The 22577-nt window shown below is 38.6% G+C and overlaps 1 protein-coding gene across 2 annotated transcripts in view; it reads right to left on the minus strand.

Moving 5' to 3' along the window:
- AHCTF1 (AT-hook containing transcription factor 1) overlaps positions 1-22577 on the minus strand; it is a 65363-nt gene that overhangs the window by 36044 nt on the left and 6742 nt on the right. For both annotated transcript variants that reach the window (XM_008695049.2, XM_008695043.2), the window contains exons 4-13: positions 18989-19196; positions 17875-17991; positions 13687-13771; positions 11979-12117; positions 10336-10468; positions 10069-10250; positions 9542-9603; positions 8559-8687; positions 2803-2893; positions 1661-1750 (exon numbers count right to left, since the gene is read on the minus strand). In XM_008695049.2, the coding sequence (XP_008693271.2) occupies positions 1661-1750; positions 2803-2893; positions 8559-8687; positions 9542-9603; positions 10069-10250; positions 10336-10468; positions 11979-12117; positions 13687-13771; positions 17875-17991; positions 18989-19196 (1236 nt within the window). The remainder of the gene's footprint in view (positions 1-1660; positions 1751-2802; positions 2894-8558; positions 8688-9541; positions 9604-10068; positions 10251-10335; positions 10469-11978; positions 12118-13686; positions 13772-17874; positions 17992-18988; positions 19197-22577) is intronic.

A 22577-nucleotide genomic window follows, 5' to 3' on the forward strand; every position in this document is an offset into this window, starting at 1 on the left:
CACTCTTTCCACCTCCAGTCTTCAAAAGTGAGACATTAAAATGAAGACTCAGATAAAGACTTACTGTAAAAACTGCAAGCCTGTTACAATTCAGTGTAGACTTGGTTGTCCTTTCATTTTAAACTCAACAATGACTTTACAAATTCATTTTGGGGGGAAAAATGGGTATTTTAGTTGCTACTGGTTACATCTTTTAGGTTAAGATTTAATCACATTAATATTTAATGGATAACTGGAAACCAGAAAACATATCTTGATTAGAAATCCTTCCTCAAATCAAATGATTTGCTTTACTTCCAATACATTTAAAATACTACGCTTTGTATTTTAATTACATTTAGGTTTTTTAAAAAGTCCATTAATCAGTAATGAAACTGAAGGCAGCAATCATGGGTGAGTTACCAGGCTCAAACCTGAAGTACCACATTATCTTGAAGTGTAACAAAGGCATACAATTTATGAACTGATCTCAATTTTTTTTTCTCTTACGTGAATTACATAACCAGTCCTGAAAATATTTTCCATTCAAAAAAATACATTTTTTCGCCCTGACTCTGAATTATCAGGTGTTTGTTTCCGACTTCCACTGTACTAAGTGGTTACTTAAATATTTAAAATTATTTCATGTTTGTAAGTTTCCTAAGTGTGGCCTAAAAATGCTATAGAGCCCCATGTCCATAGTAGATTCTCTAAGGATAACTTATTTAAAAAGTCCATTTATTCATTCATCATTGACACAATGATAGAAATAACAAAAATATATACTTCTAAATAAACTTAAATTTTACTTTCATGTACAGGGCAATCACATATTATGCCCTGAAACTTATTATTGCACATAATGGGTTTTTGATATTTATAGGACACCTCATAACTCAAAGTGGACGACAGAGGAATAAGACTGTCAAGAAGAAAAATGACTTTGAATGACTGATAATGACATGTTAGTAAAAGACAGAGGTGATGAGTTTTTGCCCTCCTCTTCAGCTTTTTCATAGTCATAAATATTTTAAGTAGAAAATGAGTAAGTAGGGGAGCTTCTGAGGTCAACTGACATTCTCCCCTGACTCCACCATTAGCAAACTTCATAAATTAATCTCTTAAGATCAACGGTACGGTGTAACTCTTAAACTTGGTAGACAGATTAACAATCTATTGCGAAATCTTGCTCAAAAAATAATTTTGTCAGGGCGCCTGACCGGCTCAGTGGTGGAGCCTGGGACTCTTGATCTTGAGGTTATGAGTTTGAGCCCCACGCTGGGAACAGAAATTACTTAAAAATAAAATCTTTAAAAACAAACAAAAATAATACTAATTTTGCCACCCCAAAACTAAAAGAAATGGTTTTCTTCTGAAACTTCTTTAAAGAGTTTACAACTTCAGGGATGCCTGGTGGCTCAGTCAGTGAAGCGTCTGCCTTCAGCTCAGGTCATGATCCCAGGGTCCTGGGATCGAGCCCCATGTGGGGCTCCCTGCTAAGCGGGGAGCCTGCTTCTCCCTCTGCCTCTGCCTGCCGCTCCCCCTGCTTGTGCTCTCTCTCTCTCTCAAATAAACAAATAAAATATTAAAAAAAAAAAAGTTTACAACTTCAAAACAATCAAAAATGATTGTCATGTCCTTAAAACATAAACCGAGGTTAATTTTTTAACATAATACTTACACAGTCTGTCGAATTCCTCTTTTGTAAAAACTACTTTATTCCATGTCCATTCGAGAACAAAGCGCAGGTTAGCTGCAGAATTTGGTTGTTCTTATTTGTAAATATCAATGAAAAAAAAAACAATTATTAATTACAAACAAAAAATTAGTAACTTCAGTGGGGAAGCCTGACAGAGAGACTAGGATGATCAAGTGAGCAATGTGCACATCAACACCAACGGAGAAGAACTGGGACCACAGCCTTCCCGCGAACACAGCAAGGAGCGCGTAACTTTATGCAGTGCTGCTGTGACACCTGGGAAACCTGAATCTAATCACGAGGAAAGGTTAACACACACACACTGGCAGGCTGTGTGTGCAAAATGACAGGCTTATCATCTTTAAAAATGCCAATTTCTTAAAGATAAAAGCCTAGGAATTAAATGAGGTTAAGAAGATTAAAAGGACATAAAAACTAAACACAAAGCATATCCTGGATTACATTCTGGAATCCCTATCCCTATAAATGCTTCCAAGGACATTATAGGCATGATGAATAAGATTCCAATAAGGTCAAAGATCAGATAATAGCATGTATCAATGTTTTTCTGATTTTTATAAGTACAAAGTAGTTTTGTAATGAATGTTCTTGTTCTTGGAAATAATACTGAAATACAAGTAAAGAAACATTGATGTCCTCAACTTATTCTCAAATGACTCAACAAAAATAATGTGGATGTGGAGTGTGTTTTTAAAGAGGAGGATACGTAACAACTGGGATGAATCCCAGAAAATTTTGCGTAAGAGTCAATCCCAAAGGCTACATACTGTGTAACTTCATTTCTGAACGTTTTTGAAATGACAAAATTACAGACGTAGAGAACAGACTGGTGGCTCCTGGGGTTAGGGGTAGGGGGAGGTAGGTGTGGCTATAAAAAGGACAACATGGGGGTCCTGACTGATACACTGTACCAGAGGCTTATCAGATCTTGGGGGGGGGGTGTGATAAAAGGGTACACAGGATCTCTCCACACAATGTCTTAAAACAGCAATGTGAATCTACAATTATCACAAAATAAAGTTTAAACCCCTCAAACGGATTAATCATTTAAAAAATTTTAAATACAAAAGAAATTTTTTATTTGTTAAAAACCGTAATCTTACCTTCCTTTGTCCACTTTTTGATACATCCAGTCAAAAGTCCCAGGCAACTTGTGTGGATCGCTGCTGACAATATAGCTTCTAACTGTTCCTCCTGAACCACACGTTAAAAAAGGAGGAAAAAGAGTAAGAAATGAAGATATAGGATATCTGACCACAGACTCAGAGATAGTAAGTTCTAGAAGAATACAAACATTTAGGGGCGCCTCGGTGGCTTAACCAGTTAAGCGTCCAACTATTGATTCTGAATCAGGTCATGATCTCAGGGTCCTGGGATAGAGCCCCACATGGGGCTCCCTGCTCAGCGGGGAGTCTGCTTGAGGATTCGTTCTCCCTATGCCCCTCTCCCCACACGCACTCTAAAATAAATAAATCTTAAAAAAAAAAAATACAAACATTTAAAGGGTTAAAAAATCATGACTCACTAGGTGGCTATGAACACAAAGACAGACCGTAACAAGCATTGGTGGCAATGTGGAGTAACTGGAATCCTCACACACTGATGATGGGAATGTAAAATGGTAGCCACTTTGGGAAACTTAAACACTAAGTTACCTCATGACTCAGCAACTCCACACCAAAACCATATATGGAACAACATTATTCATAATAGCCCCAAACTGGAAACGAGCCAAATGCCCATCAACGAAAGAATGGATAAGTGAACCGTGCTACGCTCCCGACACAGACATTATCACAGACATTATACGGGACAAGGGACTGACGCATGAACCGCAGTTGCATCTAAGTAACAAGAAGTCTATGAAGACACAAAGCAGAGGAGTAGTTATCAAAAGTCGGGGGCTAGGGGGAGAATATGGGGGTTTCGTGGGGTGATAAAAATGTTCTCAAACTGAACGTGGGGATTGATGCACAATTCCATGGATTTATTAAAAACCACTGAATTATACACTGTAAGCCGGTGACTGTAAGATACAGCTGTGTCTTAGTACGTCTGTTACTTAAAATCATTATAAATCACACTGAATATCAAAGAAATCTATGAATTTCATTCATCAGAGTGGCATACTTTTTTTTAAAAGAATCGAATGAAAAAACAGATGAGTCAAACAGGAATAAAGGGGCCATAATATGATAAAGGCTCCCCCAAAATGAAGAAAATGGAGACTCAGTAGAGCAATTTACATTAAAATTAGAGACAAAACAAGAACGCTGGTACCACTGTCTTTCCAGTTAGTAGAGGTTCTACCAAATGCTGTGAGAAGATAAACAAAAACGGAAAAAAGAAAAAAGAAGCCCGTATTTGCTGATGACTATACACTTTGAAAATCTAAGAGATTCTGATTTCGTTAAGTAGATATTAAGTGAATATACAAAAAACCAATTGAATTTTTATGTACTAGCAATAACCATCCAGAATTGAATATAGGAAAAATGTTCTACTCACAAAGAGCAAAACTATGGAACACTTAGGGATAAGAACAGAAAGACATCCGTAAGAAAAGAACCATAAGCTCTTGCTGATAGAAAAACCAACCCTGAATAAATGGGAATATATACCATTTAGTCTTGGATGGGATGATGATAAAAATATCAATTCTCTCCAAAATTAATATATGAATATAACAAATTTCCATAAAGAGTTCCAATGGGGGTGCTGGATAAAATTATAATTAATACAAAGAATAAATAACTATTGAGAATTATAGGAAAAAAGAGCCACATTAGCAAATATTAAAGCAATTATGTATATTAGAGTGGCACAGAAATACATCAGATTAATGGGAAGAAATTAAATCCCAGAGAAAGATACCCAGTACACATAGACATAGGAAATCAAATAAACGTGCTATCTCAGTAGCAAGAGAAAAGGATATTCTGTGTTCTATTTTATAAGTGGTGTAGCACAGCTGGACTCATCATCATCGGGAGAAAGAAAATCAACCTTTACCTGATGTGATACACAAAGACGAACTGAAGCCTTAAACGTTAACGAAACATTTAAGTGTTAGACTTTTTAAGCCAGAGCTATAAAATACATCTGACTACAAAAATATTAATTTGTATGTAGCAAAAGATACCATAACACAAATCAAGAGGAAAACAGTAGGGGGACGATCTAGAAGACTTAGAACAAAAAGGGTAAATATATGTACCATAGAGAATTTCCATCGACAACCCAGTAAAAAAAGGGTAACACCTATAAATAGGTAATTAACAGAGTAGTGACCAGTCAATTAAATATGAAATTGCATCTGTATCATCCTTTTCATGTATACGAAGGAGGGATATATAAAGAGACAGATGAAAGAAAAGTATACATGAAGTCCATGCACCATGTATACAAATGATTACAACGTGGACACTGATAGTACCCCCACCCAGGTTTAGATGGAGAATACTTGGCAGTAACCTGGAAGCTATGTCTGCTCCAACCTGATCAAAGCAAATCCCAGCCCCCGCTCCCATCTCCCATGGCAACCATGCAACCATGACCCCTCTCCTGCCTCCTGAAGTCATCATCTTCTTGCTTTTCTTTTAGGTCTACATGTGCATTACTAAGGAATATAGTTTAATTTGGGCCTATTCTAGGAATGGAGTTAAAAGGAAAAAAAAAAAGGTAGATGAAGAATGGTCAAAAAAATGCCAATAGTTACATGCCTCTATACACTTTAGCCAATTTTCTAAATTCAAATTATTCGTGTATTATTTATGTGATTGGAAAAAACCCAAAACGGGTTGGAATACCCGGTTTAATCACAGAAAACACTAAATGCTGTTTTATTCACATGGCTGAATTACAGGTAATTTTTTCTTGTTTCACATTTTTAAGATACTATTGCTTTAGCTAAATTTGACAGTATGTAATTAGAAAAAAATAATCTGTATTAAGTTCCCTAAAGTGAGAAAGTTAAACGAACAGAGCACCTGGAGCGCCCGGAGCGCCCAAGTTCCTGAGGACGATGAGCAGTGAGTTCTCTGCCGTCAGGAAGGGCAGGGCCACGGGAGCCAAAGTTCCCTGAGGTCTTTCTATGGACCCAATCAAGAGCTGCAGAAAGCCATCTTGAATCTGGTGCTTTTTCTCCTGTCTTCTTGAGGCAGGGGAATGGACACCATAAAACAGAATACTATGAACAAAAGACTGATCAAAGGTGTCCTCTGAACACATATGGTTGGAAATCAACAGCCCATAGTTGGACGATGCTGTTTTATCAAACATAACTCTCAACAGCGTTCTTGGGCCATTAGACAGAAGAGATCTCTTCAGCACAACGTGTTAGCAATTCTTCCATAACTCTCACCAGGTAGATGGGTTAAAAAGACCGTATTACTCACAATGAACAAAAGAAACCCCATAAACTGCTTTAGCCTTTTCTGAACAAAAGGAAATTCTTGTTACCTGTGGATAAAGATGGAACATCACGCACAGCCATTTACTTGCTGCCTCCGTATCATCACCAGACCCCAGTGAATGATCGTAAAGAGCAGAGAAAGATATCAATCAACGAGGGCAAAGAAAAGAGAAGACATCATGGTAAGACAGCTCAACAAAATCCGTGTACAGCAGTCATGAGGAAAGGTGACGGACTCAGCAGTGTGAGGGAAACCGTGTCCGTAGGTCCTCACAGGGGGGAGCTACAGATAAGAATGGAGTTGGGTTAGCTCTCTGAGCCCTCAGGCTAAATCCTTGGAGACACCAAGTACAGAGGAAAAGTGGGGGGCAAGAGTGGTCAGACCCGGGGCTGAAAATAGGCAACCGGTGGGCGCTTAAGTCTGTGGAACAGCCAGTCGTAACCTCCCCCCCCCGTGACCCCACAGCAAAGAACCACAGATGCCTGCCTCACAGATCTTTGGAAAAATGGAACGGCCCCAAACAAAGTATGGTTCTTCTCCCCTGAAATGATGCACGTCCCATCTACTATCCTCAAGAAAAGGATGCCTCCGCATGGACTATACCCACACAAAAAAAGAGTATCATCTGTTACTGACCTACGAACAGATGACCAAGGGCCGCCACACACGTTAGGAGAGCCACTGGCACCAAAGAGACTAAAGGAAGAAAACGGACTGCAGAGGAAACAGAGCTAATGCACAGAACCAAGTAAGACTGTGACCACACACGACAGGGGCTAGTTCATCCATAAAACAGATACTATGAACAAAAGACGGATCAAAGAAAAAGTACTCAGAGAAATTTTAAATGAGAGTCAAAGTTTTAAAAAGCTAATAGGAAGACAGGGAGAGAATGAAGAAATCTCCCCCAAAACAGAACCAGAGGCAAAGGCAACAAACTGCTGGGCAACAAAGGTAATCTAACAGAAGGTCACAGCCTCCGTCTAAAGGGGCTTCACAAAGAGCAAAAACAAACTGAGAAGAAAAAGCTAAGCTTGTGTGAGACTAGGCAGGTTTTGTTTTGTTTAAAAAGGCCACTTGGAAACTCCAGGAAAAAAACAAGCTACATAATAATATTAACTTCAATCATGATCATGACATGACCATGTGGTAAATATTTACACAGGTACAAAAATATAAAAGAGGGGTAAGGAGTGGGGGAGACTCCCAATGAAAATACTATCGAATATTTCTCTTCACTTCATGAAATTAAGTATTAAAATCCAACCCTAAGTGTTAAACCAACAGTGGCAATATTTATATTCCAACGGATGTTTAAAAGGCTCTTTTTCCAGCAAATCATAATGTTACACATCTGTAATTTTTAAAATAACTTCATTCAAACACTACTTGGGGAGAGTTAACATTTTCTCTTCCTTCATGGGAAAATGGAGCTTCCTTTATTCCAGCATGTTTTACTAACAAATAATGACTTAAAATAAATGTGAATTATGAGCTATCCGCAGGCAACACTGTTTATTGGTAAAATGTCTCCTGGTAGGTAGAATGTACTGGGACCAGGAAAACTGTGAATGGATTATAAACCACCACTAGGAAGTTAAGACTTTGGCTTCCACGAGTGAGTCTGACTTCTAGAACGGCCTTGTTTTGCAGGAACCTGGAATCTTCTCCCAGGCTCTCAGAAGAAACCGGTTTCTATAAAGCAGTGGTTCTCAAAACACTGCATCAGAATCACAGCAAGGGCTTTTTTTTTTTTTTTAAGACTTATTTATTTGAGAGACAGAGTGTGGACACAAACACAGGGGCAGAGGGAGAGGGAGAAGCAGACTACCTGCGGAGTAGGGAGCCCGATGTAGGGCTCGATCCCAGGACCCTGAGATCATGACCGGAGCCGAAATCAAGAGTCAGATGCTTAACCAACTGTGCCACCCAGGCGCCCCCACATCAAAGGCTTATTAAAACACTAAGTGCTGAGCTCTACTCCTAGAATTTCTGATTCAACAGCCTAGTGAGAAAAACCAAGAACAAGTTCCCAGTGACACCCATGCCACTGATCACATACTTTTGTTCTAGATCATGAGATCCACCTAAGTCAAGATTCACGAGATCTCATTCTCTTGCACCTATGCAGTTCTCACAGGGGCTGGAAAATGGCCCCTGGCCTGTGATAGCAACTTGTACTCATGAAACGCCTGAGGTCGCCATGATGTGCCTCCTGTCCTAGATTCTTCTCTGCAGCTAAGTGAATCTGGTGCCAAGTTATGGCCTACTGAGCCCTGGGTGTATGTATTTTAAGCCAAACCCAAGACCATAGCTACTGATCATGCAGAGTGAGCATTATACTACTGAATCTACTTTTGCAGAAATTATCTAGTAGACTTTTATTATAATAGGAAGCTAATAATATGATTCAAAAGAAACAACAGCATTAGAAATCATCTCACCTGACTTAAACTGGAAGGGTGAGTATCAGTAAGTCTTGGTGACAGAAGGCCAGCCATAAGACATCGATTATAGCCATCAGGTATGAATTCACTGAGAGATGCTCCTGATTTCTTTAAAAACCTCAAAGTCTGTAAAGATCGATGAATAAACATCAATACACGATTTCAAATAATCAAATTTAAGAATAATTAATAAACTCATCACCCTACTTTATACTCGATATCTTGAATAAAGCTAAAAGACACTGAATAGAAATTGTAAGACTCCATTTTCACACTTCTTACAAGGAAAAGTGTTTATAGGTTCTTAAGCTAAACCAATGCTTGCTAGTTATAAATAATATTACTGATAAGGGTACTTTGGGTGGTTTCTTGTTTTTATGACGGGTAACCCTGTTACCCCTCTCCAACACTGACAGACTTGGTGACAGATCTTAACACACACACACACACACACACACACACACACACACACCCCTGCAGTTTATACCTCCTTATCTAATGTAAGACAGATCTAATATGAAGTACAAATATGGCACTCAGGCACATCTAGCCAATTATCAATTTTGAAATCTGCCATTTTGTGGTTTCCTGGAAAAGTCTTTTTCAACATATAGTCATCGCCTGCTGTGTGCCAGGCACTGTGCTAGGCACCTTTTTTGCATTACTTCACTTATTCATAAGCTTCCTGAGAAGAAAGAGAATTAAGAGTATGGATACAAAGCGATATGGTGAAGGCACTGACCTACTTCCGCTCTCTTCCTTAAGGTTCAAGTGGCTAACATCCACACAACCCCAATACTTCTTCTGGCTGCTGCCATCAGTAACTGATATACTAGTTGCTCATATCACAAACCTAGCAGAAGCTATCATTTAGGCTGAAACAACAGTTTACATAATTAACACTAAATAAAGTGTAAATCCACGATCTGACTTCAGTTCAATTAAGACACACTCTGTCCACATTGTTAGTTGTTACCTACCTCCTTTTGAAAGCCATTACAAGTTATATGAACAATTCCTGAGTTTAACAAACAAGTGGCATCTAAAAAAAAGATGTAAAAAAAAAAATCTGCTTACATATTCTATCTTGGATGGCATTAATACAACAAAATGTATCCTAACAAGAGACTGCTAGGCAAGATATCAAAATTATTACATTTCATAAATTTTAAAATAATTTTTCCAGGTATTTCCATCCTGACAAGATGCCAAACTTAACATAAAGTTATCTTTTCTAGCAAATTCATAAGTGATAATTTCTTTATAAAATATCTAAGTATTAAATTTCTCATGTATGTGTCAAATTAATTCCCTAAGTTACCCATATATTAACTAACAGTAATGAGACATGAACAGTGACTATATGTACACATACACTACACACTATATACGTACCACGCGCATATGCACGCACATACTATAGAAACACATAGCATGCACAAACACCCACGCACACATACTCATGCATGTTCTTTTTCTCGAAAGGTAATGTTAGGGAAATACATACCAAAATTGTAAATATTTGCATTAAAAAACTGCTCAGGAGGTGGATATGAAGGAGGAATTCCTCGACTTAAGCTTCTCTCATTTACTAGTATATCCAAGATGTAATGTGGGTAAGTCTTGTTCACAACAGAATCCAGTGACCACAATGCAAAGTAAGAGCAGTTATGCAGATATTCTCCTGATCTAAAAGAAAATGTTACAAAATTGTTTGATGCCCGAGCTACTACACATGCGAATATGAAAAAGAGAGGAGAGGGCGGAATCGTACCTTAGCGAATCGGGCATCTGTGCGTGATACCAGCGATTTATGTCAAAAAGCCCCAAATACATAGAAGGCTTTCCTTGTCCATATATATTCACCTGCCAGGTAAAGACTGAAACACTAGTATCAGGAGACAGAGCTAAAAGAAAAGAATTTTTATAAACTGAATAAATAATCCCGAAGTAAAATTACCCCAAATAAAATTTCAGCAACATTCTGTCATAAAATTAAGAAGTTTTAATCATATTTGATACGTTGAAGCACATTTCTATCGCTCGTCCTCTAAGAAGGGTTTCATTCACTTATATCTTTACTGTTTCTCATATCCTGGCTTGTTTTCACTTAGCACTTTGGCAACTTTGACATATTGGCAGTAAAGTAGAAAATTATTCGACTGCATATTCTCCCAACAAGGGAACACAGCCAGAAGCAGAGACTATCAATACCGAAAATGGACACTTTGAGGCCCAGGGCTTAATTCTAGTCGAGAAGGGCCGATCCAGCTCTGTGGGAAAAGCAGGTAAGACAAGTACCTGGATGGTGGTTGTGAGGAATGGAAAGATAGAACAAAGTAAGAGGCACCAACGAGAGAAAAAAGTAAACATCTGAGACACAACTAACAGGAAACACAAAAAGAATAGGGGAGTGGGGAATGAGAAGAGGTAGACTTTGAAGAACTGTGTTTTGGGCATGTTTAGTTGGATGTGAGGACTGGGCCACAAATGCAGATGTGGGACAAGCACAGAGGACAAGCCCGGGACGGAGGAGCTAACCATGAAGATGAATCCCAGTAAGCACACCATAAGCAGGGCCCTTGTGCACGCCCAGAGCTGAACAAGCCGACACAGGTTATTCATTCTCATGGCCACCCTTTGCAAAACTATTCCACTCACGGATGGGGAAAAGGAGGCTCAGAAATGTTAAACAATTTGTCAAAGGTCACAACTAGTGACAGAGCTGAGATCTGAAGCCGGCTGGATTCCAAAATCCACGCCATTTTTACTATGCAAGGGTTGTTTACCAGGAAGAAGGCATGATACTAAAGGAAAGAGAAAAATTAAAGACAACCAAAGCATGTTTGCCATATGTCTCAAAAAATACACGGAGGGAACCATTATCCATAGACTAGTCAATGACTAGTCAAAACTAGAGACCATTCTTGTCTGTTTAGAGAGCTGGATTAAAATACAAGGGTCTCGGGGCGCCTGGGTGGCTCAGTTGTTAAGCGTCTGCCTTTGGCTCAGAGCGTGATCCCGGGGTCCTGGGATCGAGCCTCGCATCAGGCTCCTCTGCTGAGAGCCTGCTTCTTCCTCTCCCACTCCCTCTGCTTGTGTTCCCTCTCTAGCTGGCTAGCTATCTCTGTCAAATAAATAAATAAAATCTTAAAAAAAAAAAAAAAATACAAGGGTCTCTCATTAAAGTCCCTTAATCTACTGGAATCTTGAGTTCTGCACAGCAAACTGGAAAGTAGGAATCCTGAGTATCTCATACAGACCTAAAAGAAATTCCATAATCAGTATTCCAATTTTTTAACTGCCAGGAGTATGAACTCTAAAATGCAGTCTGTCATAAATCTTACATCAAGGTAACTATTAAAATCAAGCATTCCACATGACACATGAGTGCTTTTAACCAACCTTCATTCATACCTTCGTCTCTGTCGCCATGATATCGATATTTCTCTATACTCTGGCATCCCAACAGTTTGGTATTACTAGTCTGTCCCCTCAAAGGAAACATGCCACCCGTGAGGTCCAGTGTGTATCTTTCTTCACAGTACTCCAACCCCTGAAACAGAAAATGTACACAAATCTCTATCTTAGAATTGTAAGCCAGAAGTCATTCAAAAATTAAATGTTCTCTGAATTTGAAGAGTTTTCACATGATACAAAGAAAACACAAAAAAGTTAGAGAGTAAAGACAACGAATCACTGAAGAGGGCTCTGAAATTTTATATAGCATAAAACACAGACAAAAGGCTAAACTTAGTCTTTCGAAAATAGTGACCAACAAACCTTCTGAAGCAGTTATCAAACACGGGAATGTTCAGGTACTTTTGGCTGGAGTGTGAACTGGACTAACCATCACTATTCTGTACAAAGATACTCCAGGCCAGCAAACCTGCTCCTCTGTTGTCAGAGAAATTCTTGCTCTAGAACAGCAGCCCTTACTTTTTTTTTTTTTTTGGCTCATCAATCTAAGAATCTAACAAAAGCTGGGGCACCTGGGTGGCGTAGTCAGGTGAGTGTCTGACTCTTGGGTTTGGCTCAGGTTGTGGTCTTGGGGTCGTGGGATCAAGCCCCACACTGGGCTCCATGATTCTCTCCTCCTCTCCCTACCCCTCCCACTTGGGCATGCACGCGTGCTCTCTCTCTTACTCTCTCAAATAAATAAATCTTTAGGGGGAAAAAAGAAAAGAATCTCACAAAAGCTATGAAATTTTCCCCCAGAAAAATGCATAATCATAAAAATGTCACACATAATTCAAAGACTTCTTCATGGCTTCTTTAAAGCCCATCCACATAACCTCAAACACTACACTAAGAAAGCCTGTTCTATAGAGAGGAATGTAGGGGCTGACCACGTGGCTGTTCGCAGCATGCCACTTTTTCTTCAAGAATTCAGCTGGAAGAACAGTCATCTGAAAAGCTAATGCATTTATCCTCTTTCATTAAGTGGCAAGACCATTTTTTTAATTTAAAAATTTGTTTTTTTTTTTTTTTTAAGATTTTTATTTTTAGTTGGGTGGCTCAGTCAGTTGAGCATTTGACTCTTGATTTTGGCTCAGGTCATGATCTCAGGGTCATGAGATCAAGCCCCACATCGGGCTCCGTGCTGAACATGGAGCCTAAGATTCTCTCTCTCCCTCTCCCTCCGCCCCTACCCCACTTGAGCTCTTTTTCAAGAAAACATCAAAAAAAAAAATTATTTTTTAAGTAATCTCTATATACAGCATGGGTAGGGCTCAAAAATCACAACCCCGAGATCAAGAGTTGCATGCTCCATGGACTGAGGCACTTGGGTGCCCCAAGACTGCTTTTAAGTCACCCCATGGCTTACTACTTGATTATTAGAGCAACAAAGTGGGGCTATTTTTCCTGGGTACGTTAGGTCACAAGATGAGTCTTGTCCAATCCCCTCATTTTAGACGAAAATGATACGTGGGGAAGTTAAGACGGCTACCTTTAAAACAGCTAGTCTTCTGATCCCTAATCTAACACCTTTCCCATTACATCGTGAATACAGTATTAACTAGAATAACAACTCTTCAGTATGTTAATATTTTAAGACAAAGACTAAAATAGGCAAACAATGATAAAATGGTCATAATGAACCCATATTCCCGGTACCATTTACCTCATATAAGACTTGTCCTGACGCCAAACACTTTCTATCACCAAAGGCCAGCTGAAGTAGATGTAAACTCAACACATCCCCTTCACTGGAAGAAACAGAAACGAGCTGAGAAGAAACACTCAAGATTCTACTAACACATCAAGCAGCTCTTTCTGTCCAGGATACAGTACTGGGTACATAGGACAAAACGAGGTCAACATGAAGAACTTACTGTGACTTGGCTGTTTTCACAAAATGCAGTCCTTTGAAACAGCAACTGATTTTTATTTTTAACAGATTCTAATTAACTTCTAAGCTGATGTTATTTGCACACTTTAGGTGACCCCTTATGTGGCAGAGACTACAGCGGTTTACCCCACGCTGCTTCTCCCCATCTTTAACAGGTGTGCTCTGAGCTGGGCACAGCAAGCCCACGTTCTGGCCGAACAGGAGGCAACTACAGAATCATCCTGTGGCAACTACAGAAAACCATCCTAAGGGGCTGCATGCCCTTTGCTCCTTCTTCCTGGCTTCTTCCTCCATCTCCTTAGGCTTCTACCTAAAATGAAGATCTTGCTGCCGGGGACCAAAGAATGAGGGCTACACATATGACTATAAAGCAAAGATCCCAAATCAACTCCTCACTGTCAAGGACAGCAGGCAGGAAGTATTAAGAGCACAGATTTCCATATTGCCTGAATGTGAATTCTTACTCTTTCTGGTTGATCTTTCTGAGAACACATATTCTACTTGGCCTCCAGGATGCTGCACGATCTTCGTGTTCCTCGCACGACACTATCCGTAGTCCTCTGCTGGCTGTTCTACCCTCTACTTCTCCATCATCAATTATCGCCACGTTCAGGAGTCCCAGCTCTCTTCTCTAGCTGTTCTCTGGACCAGTGCTTCCCTATCTTGGTTGCTTATTATTAGCATCACCAAGGCAACTTTGAAAAAATACTAATGCTCAGACCTACCACCAGAAATCGATTTAATTGGTCTGGTCTAGCCAGACCGAATTCATATACTTATCTTACCAGGCCTCCACGGTCCTATGTAAACTAGTTCTACTCTTCTGACCTGATCTGTGACCAGGCTGCATTCTACCCCTTACCGCTCTTCTTGCTTTTCCTTGAGGCATTTTTCTTTCTAAGGTCTCTGCATTCTTTCCCCCATATCTCCCTATGGCTCTCCTATCTACCTGCCCCAACTGACTTCATTCAAATCTCCCAACTACACTAAAAGAGCCATTCCCTATACCACACATTCTGTATCTCCCCTCCCAGCTTTGTATTTCTGTATTTAATACTACCTGAAATTATGTGAAGTATATTTAGGAAATATACTTGCTGAAATAGAACATCTAGAAGAATAGAAATTTATTGGCATTACACACCGCTACGTTCTCTACAACAATCATTAGCACGTATAAACGCTCAATGATTTTGTGGAATGAATAAATACATGGACATAAAACAAAGACAAATAACCTCTAAAACACCAAATGTTAAACAGGATAAACTGCACACAACCAACATTAAAGGGAACACCAGTCAGTTTTCTCATTCACTATTCCATATTACAATATTAATGTGGCTTGACTAATGAATCACTGAACTCTACCTCTGAAACCAATAATACGTTATATGTTAATTAACTGAATTTAAATAAAAATCAATTTTTAAAAAATTAATGTGGCTTTTATTATAATTGATGAGCACTATGGCAACAATTTAGATCTATACCTACGTAATTCTGTGGTGGTATAATCACCCTACAGTGATTCTTTGGTTTTTTCCTTTTTTATTCTGTTTAAATAACCACTCTGATGGGGAAAAGGAAGGACCACATGATCTAATTTGGACTTATAATCTATGTTAATATTATTTTCACCTACTTATAATACCATCTATTTATACATACCAATATGTGTATAAATATTACTTATATATGTGCTGTTTGCATACGTATTATTTATACATGTGTATAAATATTATTTGTATATGTGTACATATATTTTTTAATTATGTATTGTTCATATACAAACAAATGTAAATAATATTATATACAATTTTCGGGAGCTCATAGACTGCTCTAGGTTTACCCACAGACCACAGGTGAGGAATTCTGCTTTAAATCATATTACAGACACATATTTATCACAGCCTTCATCAGATTCTCAAAGAGGCCCATGACCTACTAATTTAAAGGCCCAAATCAAAGACTAGAAGTCCACGAAAATACCACTCTCAAAAATATCTCACGTCAATAATAGTGACAAATGCAAAGTAAATCATGTAGGAATAAATAATCCAATTTACCAATTAAATTAACCCTGTCCTATTAAAAGAATATTATATACAGTACTAGAAAGTGGTTTAAAAGTCATCAGAGAATTGTTCCTACGGGTTACTTACTCAGTGTGCTGTGAATAATAAAAACAAGTAAATACAGGCATCACCGTAAGAGAAACAGAAAACTGTATATTCTGCCCATATTTTAAACTATGATTCATTTGTGCTTCAAATGCAAATACATTTTGTCCCTCAAACAACACAAGTTTCAACTGTATGGGTCCATTTGTACGCAGAGTTTTTCAATAAATACAATGGGAAATTTTTCGGACATTTGTGACAATTTGAAAAAACTTGCAGATGAACTGCACAGCACAGATATGCTGAAAAAATTAGGCAAAAAGTTAGGCATTATTAAAAGAATACAGTATGTAACACATTTAACACGAAATATGTGCTAATTGTTAATGTTTGCCGGTAAGGCCTCGTTCAACAGCAGGCTATTAATAGCTAAATTTGGGAGGGGGTACAAAAGTTAAACATGGATGTCTGATGGCCTAGAGGGGTCAGAGCCCCAGCTCCCACTTTGTTCAAGAATCAGCAGTAGAGAGCTCTGAAAACACCTCAAAAAAGGATGAAGGGAGGTGCATACAGTTCACAAGGATTTTACAAAAGAATATCAGGAACAGAGAATATTCAGATAGTTTCATGATTGTAAGAACAGAGTGGGCATCACTTACAGATAACACGAAAAGAATCAAGAGTGGTATGGTAAAAAAGAAGGCAGACTTATTCACCAAGTTCCAAAATAAGACGAAAGCACTCAAGAGTTTAGTGTGCGAAAATTCAGAAAAAGTAAAATACAAAAACCCACATAAAGAACATAAAAAATTAATAGAACTTATCTTAAGAGACAATCCTAGGAGGAAAAATAAGCAGGATACAAGGATTGTTTAGATAAAAGTCCCCTCACGTTGCCCACCAACCAGAGCCCTCACAGGGCACATCCCTCCAACTGCTGCTGCCCCCGCTACACTCGGATGAATGGAAATACGGGATTCACTCAAGGAGGGATAGCCCAAGAGCGGGCTCTGTATTTTCCATTTCAGCATTTTTCCAGGAATAACAAATTTCAAAGTGGCAAACCAATTCTTCATTTCCTGACTTACGACAGAGAAAGGCAAGACCAAACCACCAAGTGGGGACATGGAACACAAAATCCAAACTGACCACAATTCAGGTACTCAGAGCCCACAGTAGGACGGACTTGGGAAGAAAAAGTACTGGGAACCGCACGTTATCACCATCACAGCATTTATACCACAAGCTCAACTGTTTCACTCATCATCCAAGAAAGAACAGACCACCAAAGAAAAATAAGAGAAAATCAATACTTAACACTATTTTACTTGAATAAACTCAATGGATTAGAATCCAGTTGAAAGGAAAGATTTCTCACCAGCTATAATTGGGACAAAATTAGATCTTATGACAGAGAAAAATTAGCCAAATTAATGCTAAGAATATACTACAAAAGGCAAACAGGAGGACCAGGGAAAAGAGTAAGAATAAATAAAAACGAGAAAGGCATACACAACAAAGAGAAGAAATGAGATTAGAAAAGTGTTAGAATACAGAAGGCCACAGAAATTGTCCAAGGCAGTAAGAGGCTGCCTACTCTTAGAAACAGCACTCAAACAAGCCACACAAGCACCATTTCTTACGGTATCCCAGAATTTATTCAACCACGTAGAAACAATCATTTAAACTTTCAAAATCATTTCAACTACCACTCGGTAATTCACCAAATTATGCTGTTTTCACTAAAAAGACAATATACTACAAGGCTTTCCAAAAGAAATCAACTGCTGTCTCATGTTTGCCAAGTATTTCTAAAAACCACACGCGTCACACTTACCTATCTTGTGTTGACTGAACAGCCCACAAGTAACAGCAATTACGCGGATCGTTCTCCGGTTCTTGAAAAGTGACCGCGTACACGGGAACTCTTCCACCCTCCAGCTGCGTGTAGTACCTACAACAGGGACAGAATGGAGGACAGTTCATACTTTTAAGTTATAATTTCACGCAGAAAGGATAAGGGGTCTCATTTGAGAATCTAGGTCAAGGCAACTACTACTGTTCACACGATCGTCGGATCTTAAAGCACAGGGCAGAGGACAGTGAGACCGCAGGCACGGCCAAACGACGAACGCGGCCACATACACGCGTGCGGGAACTAGCCCCTCCTGTCAGGTGGGGGTATGCCACCGCGGGCTGCTCCCAGTGAGAGGCCCCCTGGGAAAGATGAACACGGACACAACACTCCACCTCAGCTGCCCTCACTTAGTTTCCCCATCACAACTCCCCAGTGGTCCCACAAACCACTCAGAAAACAGTTAGCCAAGAGGTGACAGCATTGGGAAGACCGTAGGAGCCAGGTTCTCCAGGTACTCACTTAGCAGCAACTCAAAGACAAGGGCTGGTAAGAGGTTCTCAAGCAAGTCGAGGTGGACTTGCCCTAGGGAGCTACTAGGCAAGAGCACTGCTGTTTCATCACAGGTACCCCCCACCCAAAATCCAATATGCCTTGGAAAAAAATGAAGAAATATTAAATTGATAACTTATGAGAAAAACAGGCATCTACTTCAATTTTCGTAGAGATTAAAGGTCTATAATGCTGATCTGCTACCTCCTTCAATTAAGGGCCACTCCCCTCTCAATAAGGGTTAATTTTGCAGCAATTGTTTTAAAACATTTTTTACTTAAAAAAAAAAAAAAAAAAAGGAGGGGCACCTGGTGGGCTCAGTTGGAAGAGCATGCAACTCTTGATCTTGGAGTCATGAGTTTGAGCCTCACATGGAGTGCAGAGATTACTTAAATAAATAAAACTTAAAAAAAAAAAAAAGACTTCTTATTTTTAACCATACCCTTTTCTCTTTATGCTAATTTTAAAACAGTAATAATTAAGTACAAGTTATATTCAGAAAGAAACTACCAATAACCAAGTAAGAGAAGAAAGTCGTACTTACTCTCTTTTCATGCTTTTCATGTTCCAAAGAGCGAGGTAGCCATCAGAGAAGCCCACAGCGAGCTGGTTCGTCCTGCTGATGTAGCGAAGGGCTGACACGGGGGTGCCCGACGGGCTCACCAGCTGGAAACACAGGTGACGGCCCTCACGCATCACAGTCTCCCTGATGTGTGGCACTTCGGCCGGGATGCCGGTTACAACTTCAAGGTCTAGAAAAACAAGACAAGTGAGATTAACAGATCATAACAACCATAAAAGCAAATGTGTCAGCCACTATTCAAGCTGCAGCAGAGGACTACAGTGGTCAGTTAAAATCAGATTAGTGATAACAAAGCACACTGAACTATAAAACAGCCAACCATACCTAGTTAAATGCTCTAATTTTCAAAATACATTTAACTGTGTAATTTTTTAAAAACCTCACAGTACATCTCAAATATTATCTGAAGTACACTTTTTAAAAAAGGATTACACAATTTCCTTATAATCATAACAAAGCTGAAGGAGTTTTCTTTTCTTTTTGGGAAAAAAAAAAAAAAAAGGCTGATGGGTTTCTTTATTCAAATTTAGAACTAAGAACCTAAACATTCCCCTTGGAGAAATGGCCGGTTTCCAGGTCTGGGGCAGAAAATATGTAAGATGAACCTAGTACATCTTGTGTCAGAAATCTAGGAAACTATCATGATAAAGTCTAAAGGGGATTTGTCAGACTACATGAAGGGGTTCTTATTAGTTTAAAAAAAATTTTGTTTTCTTTTGAACATCAGTAAACAATAATGAAAGTAAATGAATGAAACGCATTAGGTATGCAAAACCTCCTGAGTTCCTGTCCTCCTCACCGACAAAAGACCTTACTGAACCATTTTAAGTAACTGGGTACCCAGGCTCCTTCCTCTGAAAATTAGTACTTAAACAAACAGTAAGCATTTACCCTGCCTCTTCTGTATAAATTGTATTTCAGGGTAAACAAACAGCCCTAGTTAATGAGAAAATTGACAAACAAAATCAACAAACAAAAATTAAATAATTTTGTAACCCCTACTGAATCAAGAGATTAAGGTAACAATCTTGATGGATGAAACAATTAATTTAAATATGGTTTTTCAAGCTTGGCTCCATGGACACGCTGGGTCAGGTAAGTCTCTGCTGAGGGGACGGTGAACTGCATCCCCAGGCCTGTCTATTACATGCCAATAGCACCATCTTCCTCCAGAAGCAACAACCAAAAATGTCCCCAGGACATTATGAAAGATCCCCTAGTGGGCAAACGTCACCCCTGGTTGTGAATCACTGGTACAAAGTAGATGGGAAACTTGGACAACGAAGGATCACGGTGTCATCATCTGGACCCACAAGACACGGCGTCCTCCTGACGTGATATGGTAGGAAATACCCAGCACTTCTGGAAGTGTCCCTGCCAAATGTCACATCTGCACTAATCAGAGCTAACTTATGTTTGCAGTAAATACAAAATGTAAATGACACCACATGAAAACACTCCGCTAATTCCAAAATGTGGGGCATTCCATCAGATAAACTTCTTCAGCAAGTCAGTAGAACTAAAAATAAATAGGAAAGGAGAGATAGAGGAAGGTCTGCTCTACATTCAAGGAGACAGAAGATATAACTCAAATGTCGTATGTGGACCTTGTTCAGATCCGGATTCAAACAGTACGAATGCAAAAAGATGCTCTAGAGACAACCACAGCCATTTGATTACGGACCAGTTATCAGACTATACGAAGGAGTTATTATTAATATAGTTAGGACTGGTGATGGCATTATGATTATATAGTAAGACAACCAATATTTGCTTTAAATTAGTGCAGAGGCAAAAAGGGCAAGAGGGAAAAAAGAAAGAAAAAAGATGCACATACAGTAAATTCTGAAAACTAACTTGAATTTAAGTGACATATGTGGGAGTTCTTATATTCTTCTATCTACTTAAAGATCTCTGAAATCTTCAATAAAAAGGAAAAATACTCAGGCCCATATATTGATACAACCACGTGCAAGGGCAGATTCCCTCAATGCTGTTATGAAGAGGGGAAAAATCATATATTGTACTTGAACAATTACCCTCCTAATCCCTTCTGCTTCTGATTATTTTTCCAAAGAAGAGCAAGGATTAAACTTTGCCAAAATAAATACTTCATACAATGGAATAATGTACATTTATTCGAGAGATAAGGCAGACTCTATCTATATTAATGTGGAAAGATGTACAATACCATTAAGTTTGGAAAAGTTGTAAAACAGTATACTATGATAAATATTAGGAATTTCTTTTTCTTTTTTCTAAGATTTTATTTATTAAAGAGTGTGAGTGCACAAGCGGAGGAGGGGCAGAGGGAGGAGAAACAGACTCCCCACTGAGCAGGGAGCCCAATGTGGGGCTTGATCCCAAGACCCTGAGCTTAACTGACTGAGCCACCCAGGCACCCCAGAACTTCATTTTCTATGTTATGTGTATTACAGTGAAGTCCAAATAGCTGTAATCATAAATTACTTTTGTAAACAAAAATTTTTGTATTAAACCCCAATTTTTTATTCAATGGCTCTGTAAATCTTTTAACTGAGGAATAATTCTCATCTCTTCACAATCCAAAGAGTTCCATTATACAATTATCCTTGGGCTGATTCAACTGCTTATTGTTGACCACTGAAATAAAGGATGTTTTAACTCCACTATTTTGGTCTGGAGAGAGTTGTAATTATGAATACAATCATTTCAATTACCCTTACATCTAGAATTATATTATCTACAAAAAAAACCTCTGGAACAAAACTCCATCAAGACTACTGAATTCCTCTAACAACTTTCTATAAAAAGCAATTCAAACATTTCTAATATTCTATAAATTCATTTTTAGATACTGTTATTTCTGCTAGTCAATTCTTTTCTCTTAAACTTTACCCAGGGTTAATCAGTCAGATCTTCCTACATATCAGATTTTAAGATAAAGTTTTTCACACTGTGAGGATTTTTTTTTTTAAGTGTCCATGTGGCCATTTTTCTGCCAAATCAAGTTTTTTCAAGTCATATTTTACAGATTTAAAATTTTGCTCGGAACTCTGATTTGCTTCTTAAATTTCTGGTTAAATACAATTTTTACTACTTGCAGTTTTAATCACTTTTACTACACACTGACAATTTTTATTAGTTATGCTCATTATAAATTAGGATAAAATAATGATCATTTGTTTCTTAGCAGATCCACAGGGAAACAGATCTGCCCTAATATTACAGGACTACTTTAACTATCAAGAAGGTCTTCAAGATCAAATGGTCCTTTCCAGAAACTACAACACATACATTCTTTTAAGATTTCTAGGTTAGCTCTCCTCCCTGCATAAATCAATCACATAAATGTCCCATAAATAAAAGTCAAAGAACTGAAAGCGCTTGATAAGGAGAAGATATAAACATTAAGTATAGTATTAAAGGAAGAAAATTGTCTCCTCACTTTTTAAAAATTTGAGTAGCGTTAGTTCTATCTTAGGATGTTATTTCGTGAAAGAAAACCTTCGATTACTACTGTTATTTCCTATTACATTACCTAATTTCGGACTTGGTCTTACGGTAGGCA

This window comes from Ursus maritimus, unplaced genomic scaffold (genome assembly GCF_017311325.1).
Source record: "Ursus maritimus isolate PB19 unplaced genomic scaffold, ASM1731132v1 scaffold_2, whole genome shotgun sequence".
Lineage (NCBI taxonomy): Eukaryota > Metazoa > Chordata > Mammalia > Carnivora > Ursidae > Ursus > Ursus maritimus.